The sequence below is a fragment of the Periplaneta americana genome, chromosome 16, assembly GCF_040183065.1.
Source record: "Periplaneta americana isolate PAMFEO1 chromosome 16, P.americana_PAMFEO1_priV1, whole genome shotgun sequence".
Taxonomy (NCBI): domain Eukaryota; kingdom Metazoa; phylum Arthropoda; class Insecta; order Blattodea; family Blattidae; genus Periplaneta; species Periplaneta americana.
Genome location: NC_091132.1, coordinates 38,503,713 through 38,518,281, shown reverse-complemented (window position 1 = coordinate 38,518,281; position 14,569 = coordinate 38,503,713). Strand labels below are relative to the sequence as shown.

Here is a 14,569-nt window from a genome sequence, read left to right as displayed (position 1 = left end):
TTCACTATTCCTCCCAACTTTTGTTCTGTAAGAAAAATAATTACAAACAAGAATTACGGTGACGAAGCCAAGTGGGAACTTTGTTATTTTTTATGATGTGAGTCACAAGCCAGACAGATCATACAAAGTTTAAAACTGACTGTACAATGAAAAAGATCAAATTCGCTAAGATAAAAATGTGCCTTATCCTCGAGGCACCATTGCTGTCACATTACGAAAGTGCAAATGCTCTGCTACCGGAATGCAACTTCCCCACAGATACTTGAGCATCTCCAACCAGTAACTCTTTTGGCTCGGTTCCATCTTCGCACTTCAGATTTCTTCTTTGTCGTTGACAGTTTAAGGGATTGTTCAACGACACCCAATTCATCTCTCAGCGTGGTCCGAAACTCGCCGTCTAACAAATTCTAGAGCTATGTTAAGTGGGAGCCCCTTCCCAAGTAGGTACGTCACGTGATGTTGGTGCAATCATAATTAAATTGTCTGAATTTGTGCCACTGTCGAACAAAATTCGGTATATAATGATGAAATACGTACTTCTTTCCTTATTAGTTATGTTTGTTCTCATAATAATCATTATTTATAATAGTTTTTTATTAGTTATTTACGACGCTTTATCAACTGATATTGTTATCTAGCGTCTGAGTTAGATGAAGGTAATAATGCCAGCGAAATGAGTTTAGGGTCTAGCGCCGAAAGTTACCCAGCATTTGCTCTTAATGGGTTGAGGGAAAACCCCGGAAAAATCTCAACCAGAACTTGTCCCAACCAAGATTTGAACCCGGGTCCGCTCGTTTCACGGTCAGGCAGGCTAATTGTTACTCCACAACGGTGCACGATAATAGTTATTCAATATCAATATACCGCATTAAGCACTTAGTATAAAAACACGAAAAAGTAACTGAAAGCGCCGACATTCAGCGACTGAGGACTGTGTATGTTTTGGTCCGTTTAACAGTGTTGTTATGGCTCTCCATTCCCGCTGATTCTGTTAATGGACACCTAGAAGTACTGCTCTTCTATCTGGTTTCATTTCTGCTTTAGTGTTTTACAATTTGTGCGGGTTGAGTTTTAGGGTAAATGTCCCCGTGAACGTAAGAATTACATCACTCTGCGTATCGTTGAATCACAGAAGCAAGGTCTCAACTATCATTAATAAAAGACAATATTTTGCTCAAACCTTCATTACTAATCATCACATGTAAGTTTAATGTCTAATTTCGTAAACATAAAATAAAAGTTATTGGAAAGGTGAGTAAAGTACACATAAAGAGATTTTATGTAAATTATGAAAAATTAATTACACTTTTCAACTCACAGTGTACTGTACAATATATTTATAAAGTAAAATGTCTTACGTTTTAAAATATTAAAATATATTTTACATGACGCTCGGAAAACCAACATTCATATTATTTTGGAGAATAATAAATTATTTCTCTCAAACATGTCTATGAAACGCAACCTATAGCAAGAAAGTTTGTCACCTTCGTGTTATACATTTTTTTGTTCACAACTACTGTGCTGATATACCATCCGCAGTTTTTGAAGTAGTCGTTTTATCGAAATAAACTATCTCATGAGTCTGGTAAATTCAGTAACTTCTGTATCTTAACAGTTTCAAGTGTACATTATTCAACAGCATATAAATTAGAACTTACGGCATAATGCCTCCAAGGTAATGCATATATATTCTTAACAGAAAGCGATGTATCAAATTTCATGCAAATTACTTACCTTCCTGTTTGTACACAAAACAGACTCCGAGATGCATGCACGAACCTAGGATGATAACGGACGAAGGTATGTTTCTTTCAAATGGTTTACAGAAACATTTATATTTTTGATCTTATCGTTTGAAGGCTTCTTAACAATCGTGTAAAACTTAGCTTCAAGTATTCTTGCAAGAATCTAACATGACTTTCTGATAATGTAACATACTTCTGGAGCCCGGGACTAAAGAGTTTCGTGCAACTAGGATGTCTTGCTGCTGGTAGTTGCGTGTTATCGTGCAGAATGAACTGGCGCCTCGGAGCAGCACTCTTTGGAGAAATGTCTGGCGATGAAGATGCTTTATTTTACAGACATTTACGGCAGTTATAACGAAAGTCTCAAAATAACAAAATTGCATTTTATAAAATTCAGTTCAAAAATACATTATTTAAAAAACGTCTCTCATTTAGCTCACCAATTTACCAATGAAGTGTAACCATCTGTTGAATTTCATTTATCACATAATAATGTTATCGAGATTATATCGTCTATTCTGAAGTGTCCCTAATCATTTACAAATATTTCCTGATTCGTAGGCTGCGTAAGTATTTAGAAGGCAGTGGAAATTGGAATTTGTCCACGCAATGGCCAACACCAATCCAATTATTATCAATAAATTGTTGAATAATCAATCGACATAATCTATATCCTTAGCATTAAGTAAACACAATAAATGTACGTAATTTTGCTGAATGTCACATTATTTAATTAACGGAAAATCTGGGTGAAGTTTTGTCATTTTCAGTCAAAGATTGGGATTTTGCGTTTTATTTTTACAAATTACTGAAAATCTAAAACAGCCTTCTATCATAGACCTGTTCAGTCATTAGTCAGAGTTAGAACAAACTGCAGGTGTCTATTTTCATCTAATGTAGTATATATTTCCAAATATTTGAACACATTTTTTTCGGTTTAGGTTTTCTGTACGTTTATCTTTACCAAAATTGCTACTCTTCATAAAAATGTTGTAGTGGATATTCTTGAATGTGCTCTTAATAACCTGTTCTATCAAAACTCCCATTAGATCTAACATTTTATTTATGTACGTATATTTTTATATACTTGTATTTTTTTTTTTTTTTGCAATTTTATACTCGACGATATCAGCTTTTTAGTAAATGAAATGGAAACATTTGACAACGTATTTCTGAGAGTCTGAAAGTAGTGTCAACAATAAAATTTCAGTAAAGCTTTTTTTTTGTGGGAGGAGAGGAAATTAATATATATATATATATATATATATATTAATAATTAACAAATTTACTAACCAAATTAGATTATACTTTAGACAATGACTATTTATATACACCATGGTAACTGTATAAATTTTCAGGTCTCTACTTTGAACATTTTAGATAATTAAAATTTTAACTTATGTATAATTGAATTTCTAGTGTTTTAAATTTCATGACGTTTATATAATAAATACAATAAATTAAGTAATTTTACATGAATCCTGCTATTTATGTCATTTATGTGAAGTTAGAATAATTAACACTGGATGACGTTATATCGTTTTCCTAAATATTTTTATTCTTTATTTAAGAATGCAATAGACCATAACAGCGAATTAAATTATGACACGACGTAAGTAAGTCAAATATAGACTCTAATAATATAGGCTCATACGTTACTATCTTAATTGACGTGAGTACGTCTTTGTTTCAAGTACAATTGATGAGAATATATAACATTTTTAGCATAACACGAAGTTGCAAAAGCCTCCGCTAGACGCTGCACATTCCAAAGAGTACGCGTGCTGTCATCTGTCGGGTGTTGGCGTAATCTACTTGAACGTGAATAAGTAACTGGCAATACCGTCCGCAATGATAAAAATAGGAATAAAATACAAAGCAATAAAAAAAACGTATTTATGCAATCAGGCCTCTGCGAATTCCCAGTCATTTTTCATTAGTTATATATTCATTATTCTATTAAATGCAACATTGCCTTACTAAATATCTCGCGGGGTTTGCATTTCTTTTGGATAAATTTACGAACGTCAGAGCCTCTTGTGATATTACCTGCGATAACATATATTTTGTATTGCATACATTCAAAATTCAAATTCAAGCAATAAGTGAAACAGTCTGAATCAGTGACACACGCGTGAAACTAAACGCTACAACTCAGACCATCATCATTTTTTATTTCATTTGTATAAATTAGAGATTTAAGATTTCGTACAAACAGGAAAGTAATTTTCATATCACCAAACAATACTAATGCGTACAGTTTCTAAATTATGCGCATAATTACATTTATTTAAATTTTAAATCCATAACACTGTTCTAACATAGCAATTCCTGTATGTAAATTATAATGAAACAAGACATGCAATTTTATAATTATATACGCAACATGAAAAATACGAAATACATCAATTAGACGTACTTTAAGTAGGAAAATACAAAAATATGTTATTTTAATCATGTGTGGAACTGAATTATAATTAATTCAGATTAATAATCATAATTATTTTGAGTAAATAGTAAGACACTCAATTCTGTTAAACAGGATATATTTATATATACCAACACACACAACACATACAACTTAAAATATTCTCCTGTCACCTACCTTGCAAAAAATTGTACACACATACATTAAAAATTAACGTTTGCGGTTATTAAAATGGGGCGTTGTTAAAAGACCGCACCAAGACTACAAGAAAAAAAATGTAATACAAAAATCCTGAGCATTAATTTCACAAAAAATAGTATTAAAATTTGGGGATTTAAAAACTCACCAGTCGTTGCCGGTTTTCGCAACATTTTGCCTTTTTCTACCAGTCTGGTGTGGTTTTGGCTCGGCTACCATGTTTACATCTGAAAAACACCACTGCGAGTTAGTGTCAAAAATTTCAGCAAAAGAAAGCAGGGAAAAATTTTAATAAACCCTGAACAAAATTCAATTCTTTTGCTATAAAAAAGTTTTGCAGTTATTACACAATAGTTATATCAAGAATAAAAAACCGATATTCTTAAAAATTATCACGAACAGAATTTTTTAAAACTGTTATTACCAATGTTACCTGAAAAAATTAAATATGCTACAATAGAATTTTTCGAATTATAGTCGTAGCATGAAAGTTTTGAAACCTGACCCTCACTATCGATTCCATAACCGAATTATTTCTGTTATTAAAAATAGGATTTTACAATCCAATCGTTACAACTAGCTAGCATTCTATCCATATACAAATACAAGAATGGTTATGTCATTGTGTCGTGATACGTTTATAGAAGTTAGTAAAATGAAATAAATATTATTACGATACAGTTTTATTACATATTTAACTGTAATGTAAAATGCAATAACTTAAATGGGGTTATTTAAAATAGTCTGAACTGTACAGTATATGACACTTCACACATCAACTGTTAGTAGAAATATAACCCATATTAAAAAAAATAATGTTAACAGAGAAGTAAATACTATGATGAAATACTGAGAAGACTACAAAATCTCTCAGGAATTTGTTCGCGCACTTCAGATTGTTTAAATGTGAGAAATATTTATATCAAAATCATTGTAAAATATCAAACTATACTTCAGTTTGCTTCATTTAATTTATAATACATATCATTTAATTACAATACAGAAAAATTTACTGTCTTAAAACTTACATACTTACGAATCCACCAAAAACACAACTCACTGTTACAAAATTGATCTGGTACAATAATAATTTACATTTCATCCAACAGGAATGTACAATTAAAAAAAATGAAACAGATACAATAACTTAATTCATTATCACATGTTTAATCGATTAAAGTACTAACTTCATTTATTATCCATATTTAAGAAACAAAATTCCTTCTTTTTCTATTTTATTAATATTTCTACATGTACTAGGGAAGGTTTCTAAAGGCACAGTACTTCCAGAAACAAGTTGCAGTGAACTAGCTGGTCAGTGACATATCCACTGCTTTAGGCACATGTTTCAGAAACAACATTTTTCACAGATTCAAAATTTTCTTACTGAAAATGTTTCTTTTTTACTGTCAGATTGATAAAAATATATTTGTGTTTTTAATGTAAGTCAAAGAGGAACAAAATAGCTTGATTTTGGAGGTAAAATGCCACAATAATGCACAAAACACGCCTCTTGCTGGTGTACAGCGTCACTGCATGGATTCATGATCTCGTGGTCACAGGTTCCTTTTATTGAGTTAACTGGAGTGTTACATGTGGTTTCAGGGAAGAAAAACATAGGCCTAGGTATTTCTATGATTCTCCCGTTACCCCAACTAAAAAAAAAATAATTCCAATAACACACTCTATTTCACATTATCCTTCTACACATTTCATAAGAAAATATAGAACAGAGGCAGATGTGTATGACAAATATACATTTTTCTCCCTGTAATAAACTCTTACAATATGAACGACGTTTGGGACGTCTAGGGCGAGACCCAAGCTTAGTTGCTGAATTACATACGACTGCAAGTCCCATATTTGTGGTATGTACTTATGTAAAGGTTTCTCTTTAGGCGAAACCTTAGCAAAGATTTTACTTGATATTTTGTTAAATAAGCTCTCAGGTTATAATGTTAAAGGAATAAATTGTACATAAGTAAGTCCTATTTCATGGGTACACAATAAATAGTAAAAAAATATATGATAAAAAATCTTCTAGTCAGCCTATAATAACTTATAGCTAGGCAAGAATCCATATTCGGCCCTTTACGATTTTTAAATTTTGTGGGCGATATACCTGACTATTACACTCTTACTACGTCTTACTACTTTTGACCAATAAAACGGTACGAAAGGACGTATTTCAACCAATCATGGCTGCTTATTGCACAATTTTATCGCGTCCCTAGCATTTGTTTAATTTTATCGCGTCCCTAGCATTTGTTTAATTTTATCCCGTCCCTAGCATTTGTTTCTTTGTTTGCCAACATTTGAAACTGCACTGGTCTGGACGTCAAAATATATATATATATATATATATATATATATATATAAAATTACAAATCACTCCAGTCGATGCACAGCAGTTTCAAATATGACTCGCATTGGCATTCAAGAACAAGAATTAATGAAAATCACTGATCATACCTATGCATCTTCTGAAATCCGATTTACAAATAAATGAAGAGCACCATTCGGAAATCCTGAATAAGTTGAATACACCATGTAGGTATAAATCAACGAGTTCCACTTCTATTACACACACGTCCAATATAACATCAATTGAACCACCAACCACATTCAAATTTGAAAATTGTACATTCAATAATTATTCCTTTTAAAATTATTCATTCGGAAATTCTGAATAAGTTGAATACACCATGTAGGCCTAAATCAACGAGTTCCACTTCTATTACACACACGTCCAATATAACATCAATTGAACCACCAACCACATTCAAATTTTGAAAATTGTACATTCAATAATTATTCCTTTTAAAATTATTCATTCGGAAATCCTGAATAAGTTGAATACAACAAGTAGGCCTAAATCAACGAGTTCCACTTCTATTACGCACACGTCCAATATAACATCAATTGAACCACCAACCACATTCAAATTTGAAAATTGTACATTCAATAATTATTCCTTTTAAAATTATTCATGTTTATTTTTTGTCATCGTCGTTAATTAAAACTTTTCTAACACTTGTGTATATTAGTTAGGTTATGTTATAGCTTCTGCTATATGATATTATGGGTAGTCACGTATCAGAGATTGTTTAATATTAAGATTTATTGAAAATCATCTGTCAACTGACGTTGATTACTGGATAACTGAAGTGGAATGCAACTGCTTTAATAATAAAAATGAAACTGAATCAACAAAGCCTTCTTGACTAGTAACATTGCCATCGCGTATAGATGGAGAACTTCTCGACGAGAAGGCATTGCTCACTACTGCCATCTAGCATGCATCTAGCGTAATATTTGTAATGTTGAGATGGTACAATAATACATTTGAAGACAGTTGTATTTTCGTAAGTCAATTAATATTTTATTGTATTGGAGTACTTCGTTACTTCTAATCTTTCTTCTAATCGTGTAATAGTCAATTAAATCCCACTCAAGTTTTGATTTTCTCTAGATAAATCAAAACGACTAGTGAGATTACTGTTGATAAAATTACCTTACAGTATATGCAGATGATATGACTGTTTTCAAAACTTTTAATGATACAGGTGTAAAAATGGTAAGCACAGTACATAATTATTTATCACAATGTTTTAATGCTAATTGTCACAGGTTTGCAGAACGGGGCGTCAATTGTGGCATACGTCACAAGACGGACTACGTCACTCATCCCTTCCTTTCACTCCACGCGTCACTGACATGGTAGGGGAAGGAATTTGTATTCAGTGTCTGTGTTATTATAACTTATTACTTAAAAATGTGATGAAGACACATATCATAAGAAATCATGCGAAATTAAATATACTTGAGCACCAGCATATCGTATATTCTTAACTGAATTAGCCTATCATTTTATTACCTTTAGTGAGTAACATACAATGTATAAATAAACATCCTTTTTGTCTTAATATATTCTTACTATTGCATAATTTTTTATGATAAATTATTCTGAGTAACAAGTTTCATCTGCATAGCATAATATAAAAAATAAAGTACTCTTAAAGAATATAAAAAGTAACTTAACATTGTAAGCCAATCGTTATGTCAACGTTAAGAGATCCGAAATCACAGGTGAGTGCACCATTACTAACCCGAGATACAGCGTACATCAATGCTCGATCAAGTCACCGTTGTACACTCGTTCACAAATGCCTATATCCTACAGCTGCTGCTTCTTTGTTTCGCTTGTGCGCGTATCTAGAAGTGATAGTTGCAGGTATCTCATTAAAAATGTAAGTCGCTACTTACTCCCTCGGTCTATTTTCAACTCCTGTGTTACTTTTCCACTTAACTTCAAAAGCAACAGAAATTTGAATAATTTTACAATCAGTAGGAAGGAGTGTTAGCAAAATTAAATTATTTTTCACTGCAATTTAGAATATAATTGGCTCTAATCATAATTTGACCATCGATGCACAGAATAAGGTAACTGACAAGAAAAACTGTCTCAACAGCGCGCGACCGAAAACATAGAAATCTTGTCTTTCAACGTGACGAACAAAATAATGTAATGAAAAGAAATAAATTACTAGTACTTTATGAAGACGTGAAACTTCAGTTTTTAAGTGTAGTAAAGATTTTTATTTATATTTTGCCTTAAAGACGCTGCTCTTATTTTTACAAAACGAAGAAGCCTGATTACAATTTCTAATTTTAATTGAATCTATTTTACTGCTTCCCTCGTTTCACTCTAATAAAGACAGAAGGCAATAGCGATTAAATCCCTAACAATACATTACCTACCTTGCCTCGTTGCATTACACAATAAAAACAGAATTACCCCAAAGCATGAAAAACATTTAAATTGCAGAGCATTTTAAAACCATTTTGTGGGGAAAGGGATTTGCAAGTTACTTCCCTCTAACACCACGAACACCAACTACGTAAAGGTTTATCGGTTCCACCCCTCGACTAGACTTCCAGCTAGTTTCCCTTCTTGGCTAAGATCAAAGTGCAATTATGCTAAGCAAACAATCTCGTTGCCAGGACTTTGTAAGACCTTCGCGGTGAAATTTCTTTATTCGGAAACTTACAGCGTGTATACAGTTCTGAAACCTGAGGCTAATATTCAAACACTATCTAAAATGCGTTATTAATGTACTAGGTTGGCAAACAACTTTTTATTCACTAAGTTTGCGTCTTGCACTTTGAAAGCATTTTGTTAAAAGCAGCAATCTTTAATTCAATACTTCAGTTTTTCTTCATACCAGAGATTTGTTTAAAATTTTGCACGTGGCTGTTCTATTAGCTATTTCATAATGTCAATAAAAGTTCATGTAGTTGTGTTCAATCTAATATTGTTCAAGGTCTTAACTTCGAAAGGTGTAATTATTTACGATACCTACGGAGTCAATTAACTTTACAACAAAACAAACAAAATATTCAATAACTCTTTACTAATATGCAACACGAAATTGCACTTTAGACTTTAATGTACGGTTATATTTAATAAGTTCTGAGACACTATACACTCGTATTTTAATTTACGGCAGAAGGTACATCTTTCCAATTCTGTGAGGTAAGTGAATTATTAAAAAAAAATGCATTTCCAGTATCTTTCTGTCCTGTTAAATCGGGCAAAATTACAATACATTACTTCTGCTTTATTTTTCATTGTCAATATTTTTCCAAAATCCTTTCACATTCATTTATTCATGGCTTTCCGCCCAAGGGCTGCACTACAAACCGAACATTTTTTAATATTCCTTCTTTTCTGCCTTAAAAAATAATAATATATTTTTACGATCACAGAAATTGATTTTCACATTTAAATTATACAAGGACATCATTTTATTTTTACTAACATTTCTAATATTAACCTGGCTATACCTTTGGATGAAGGATTGCTACCCCGTTCCACGACTGGAGTTCGATGATACTGGCGTAAAATACAAACAAATCACTTTACGAGGTATAGGAGGGAAGAAAAGTAGCTCATCCATTTACTTAAACTAGGAAATATCGCAATTTTGAGTTTGATAATTTTCATTAGGTTTTTGTTTAATCAAAATACAGTACAGTTTTAACAGTAAGTGTTTTTACTCACGAACTGAGCTTTCCATGCGAACTCATTCATTATGCGATGTATATTATACTGTCTACAGCACATTAGCGTACAATATAGAGACTGAAGTTAGACCTAAATTGACAAATAAACATAATATGGATATTTAAACACATTTTTGAAAATGGTGGCCGTTCATTTCGATACAGGCTTCAGTTCTTTTGTCCCTATTATAGCACTATAGACTATTGCATCTAATTCCAATTACCAGTTTCGTCCTTCATACTTAGTAATTCATGTTGAAATAATTCTGTACCCACTCTATAAAAGAGTATCTTACGGACTGTAAATTCAGTCGTCACTTCTGCCCGACCCGCACAGATAAAATTACTCAGACATGCTATCTACTGTCCGTCCAAGTGGTTATGTCGCAGGATCGTAGAAAGGGGGAGATCACGTGATAGTTACTTACTTAACGAGGCCCTTTTATTTAAGTTATTTTAAACAGTTTAATAATATTACCTAGTCGTCCAAATTAATTCCTAAAAGAAATTAATGTTTTCAGAAAAGAGCTAAGAAAGCCCAGCCACTAGTCTTTACAGTGGAGCGAGCAGAAGCAAGTGGGGGAAATCGGGATGCGACGTAGGCAAAAGGACGACAGTACCTGTGCGAAAATATGATTCAATATTGGAAGTTTTCGTCACTGGAAAACGCGAACATATTTCTGAAACGTACTATACTCACTAACTCAGTACTGCGGCCTTGGTTCTGTGCGGAGGACAGTTGGAACTTCGTTAATAGAAGGGGTGACAGTGAAGTACATTCAAATACTCAGGTACAATAAAAGTTGAAGTAAAAATAAAATAATGTCCCTGTATCAATTGCTTAGTTTACCGTTAAGAATAATATCAGCAAAGTATGAAAGATATTAAGTTAAAAAAGAAATATATATATTTTTTTTGTCTTAAGGGTCGATGTCTAACTTCCGTGATACCGGAGTAAGCACATTAATTTTACAGCAGTTTTCATAGAGGCCTACGGTCCGTAACTGATTAATAATTATCGACATTAAAGTGACGTATGCATTGTTTTTCCGCTATTCTAATGTTTTCTTTAACCTATTTCCAGTCGAATGCCATATTTTTATAACAATTTGACTATACGAAATACATTTTATGTCGTATTCATTGAACTGAGGATCGTTACCCTCTGGCGATCTTATCTGGAATCCAGGTCGCCCACTCGCCCCAGCATCCAACCCCGCCCACGCAAAGCAAAGGGTCGCGTAGTCGCGTAGCAGGTGAGCTGTTGCTTCGTCTGCCGCGAGGTCTCTCTCCCATTATCACATTCTTCTCATTCTTTCTTCCTTCTGCTGCTGGAGGAATTGTCCGTGTATTGAATCAACAGGCGTCCACGTTACCACGGAACTGCATCAGGTAGGAGATTTAATAGAGAAAACCAGCTTATAACCCACATTCTCGTGCCTTATTCTCATCTCAACGAAATTCTGAAAGATGACGGCATATAATTGTCAGTTCAGATATCATTCTAAGCTTATTAAGATTTTAATTTCAAACATCTTATAATTTTTAGGTCTTACTAATAAACCGTGTATAATTTTTATACGAAACTTGTGCAAGGTTCGGAGAGAAAACGTCACTAATAAACCATGAATAAGCGATGGATGTATAAGCAATGTGTAACTATAGCCTACATGGCAATTGCTTTGCTGTAGTCACACACACAATCCCGTGTTTAAGCGTTATATAGGCCTAGAGAGAAAAAATGGCAGACTCTCTAACAGCTATTCGTATCGATTGTCATTTTATCATGATGATTGCCTTGTAACCAAATAACAACAAATGAAAGAGAACATAATAATAATAATAATAATAATAATAATAATAATAATAATAATAAAACTTACTGGCTTTTAAGGAACCCGGAGGTTCATTGCCGCCCTCACACAAGCCCGCCATCGGTCCGTATCCTAAGCAAGATTAATCCAGTCCCTACCATCATATCCCACCTTCCTCAAATCCATTTTAATATTATCTTCCCATCTACGTCTCGGCCTCCCCAAAGGTCTTTTTCCCTCCGGCCTCCCAATTAAACTCTATATGCATTTCTGGATTCTGTTAATGAGGCATTACTTACTTACTGGCTTTTAAGGAACCCGGAGGTTCATTGCCGCCCTCATATAAGCCCGCCATTGGTCCCTAACCTGAGCAAGATTAATCCATTCTCTATCATCATATCCCACCTCCTTCAAATCCATTTTAATATTATCTTCCCATCTACGTCTCGGCCTCCCTAAAGGTCTTTTTCCCTCCGGCCTTCCAACTTACACTCTATATGCATTTCCGGATTCGCCCATACGTGCTACATGCCCTGCCTATCTCAAACGTCTGGATTTTATGTTCCTAATTGTCAGGTGAAGAATACAATGCGTGCAGTTCTGTGTTGTGTAACTTTCTCCATTCTCCTGTAACTTCATCCCTCTTAGCTCCATTCCTCTCTCAAAGTGAAAGTCCAAGTTTCACAACCATAAAGAACAACCGGTAATATAACTGTTTTATAAATTCTAACTTTCAGATTTTTTGACAGCAGACTGGATGATAAAAGCTTCTCAACCGAATAATAACAGGCATTTCCCATATTTAATCTGTGTTTAATTTCCTCCCGAGTATCATTTATATTTGTTAATGTTGCTATAATAATAATAATAATAATAATAATAATAATAATAATAACACTTACTGGCTTTTAAGGAACCCGCAGGTTCATTGCCGCCCTCACATAAGCCCGCCATTGGTCCCTATCCTGAGCAAGACTAATCCAGTTCCTACCATCATATCCCACCTCCCTCAAATCCATTTTAATATTATCCTCCCATCTACGTCTCGGCCTCCCCGAAGGTCTTTTTCCCTCCGGTCTCCCAACTAACACTCTATATGCATTTCTGGATTCGACAATACGTGCTACATATCCTGCCCATCTCAAACGTTAATTATGTCAGGTGAAGAATACAATGCGTGCAGTTCTGCGTTGTGTAACTTTCTCCATTCTCCTGTAACTTCATCCCTTTTAGCCCGAAAGTCTTTTTCTCTCCGGCCTCCCAACTAACACTCTATATGCATTTCTGGATTCTGTTAATGGGGCCTACATGAAGAAAATATGAACTTCCTGTATAGAAATGTAATGCACTGGAACATTTTGATTTTATCACTAATTTACACAATTAAAATTAAATTAACTACAAAATTAGCAAATCGATTGGGCTTAAAATATGCATAAAATTTATTCTTAAAGCATAAAGCCGTCCTAGTATGCCGTCTCTTTCAAAATAAGGCATGCTACTGATTTCATTGCATTTAAAATTTCATCGCAGTTAACGGCATTAGAACTCATGAACTTCGAAGGCAATAATAAGCATGTCGGGGGCACATCCTCACACGATTTACAAATTAGCAACCGCATTTTTTCATAATATGGTTGCCCTTATCCTTCCCACAAACATTTTACAGAGCTCCAAATAGTCTCTGAAGTTGAAACAGCGTTACGGACATTTAAATGAATGTAGTTCTCGAGTGAGATAAGGCGTGAATGTGCTGCTAGATGTTACGTACCGAGCAAATGAACACTATGGCAATATCAGCATCTGAAAGGAGCTAGCGTGGCGTAGTGTGTGAATATCAATATACGGATTAAATAGACAGGGAAATTCAATAACTTTCACTTCATATCTGTATGGTGTGCGAGTGTGTCGTCGTATATAGAAGGTCTGAATTTAGTGCGGGTTCTCCCTCCTCTGATGTGTATAGACCGAACAAAGACCGTCAGCAAGTCATTCAGCAATACCGCAGAAAGTAAAGTTGGGGCGGTTTAGAAACTCTCCAGTTCGTGGGAATTCCAACTGCAGGGTGGGACCATAACGCGCCTCTCACAGAACCCCAATTAAAACCAGGATAACACATGCAGACTTCGCTCCTGTGAGATGCTTTTTGTTCAGTGTCTAGTCTGCTTATATTGAGATTTTCATTCTCCAACATATAAGTTAAAAGAGCAAATGCGATGCAGATTTTTTAAAAAATCTCTTTGCATATTATATAACTTATCATAATGAACTTTTTAGGCAATCCTGTGGCCCAGGCAATACAGGAGTTTTCTCTT

General features: G+C 33.9%; 1 protein-coding gene across 1 annotated transcript in view; it reads right to left on the bottom strand.

Annotated features, from left to right (window-relative positions):
• LOC138691892 (uncharacterized) overlaps positions 1-14,569 on the bottom strand; it is a 1,248,967-nt gene that overhangs the window by 326,793 nt on the left and 907,605 nt on the right. The window contains exon 5 of the mRNA XM_069814478.1: positions 4,523-4,601. Within this exon, the coding sequence (XP_069670579.1) occupies positions 4,523-4,601 (79 nt within the window). The remainder of the gene's footprint in view (positions 1-4,522; positions 4,602-14,569) is intronic.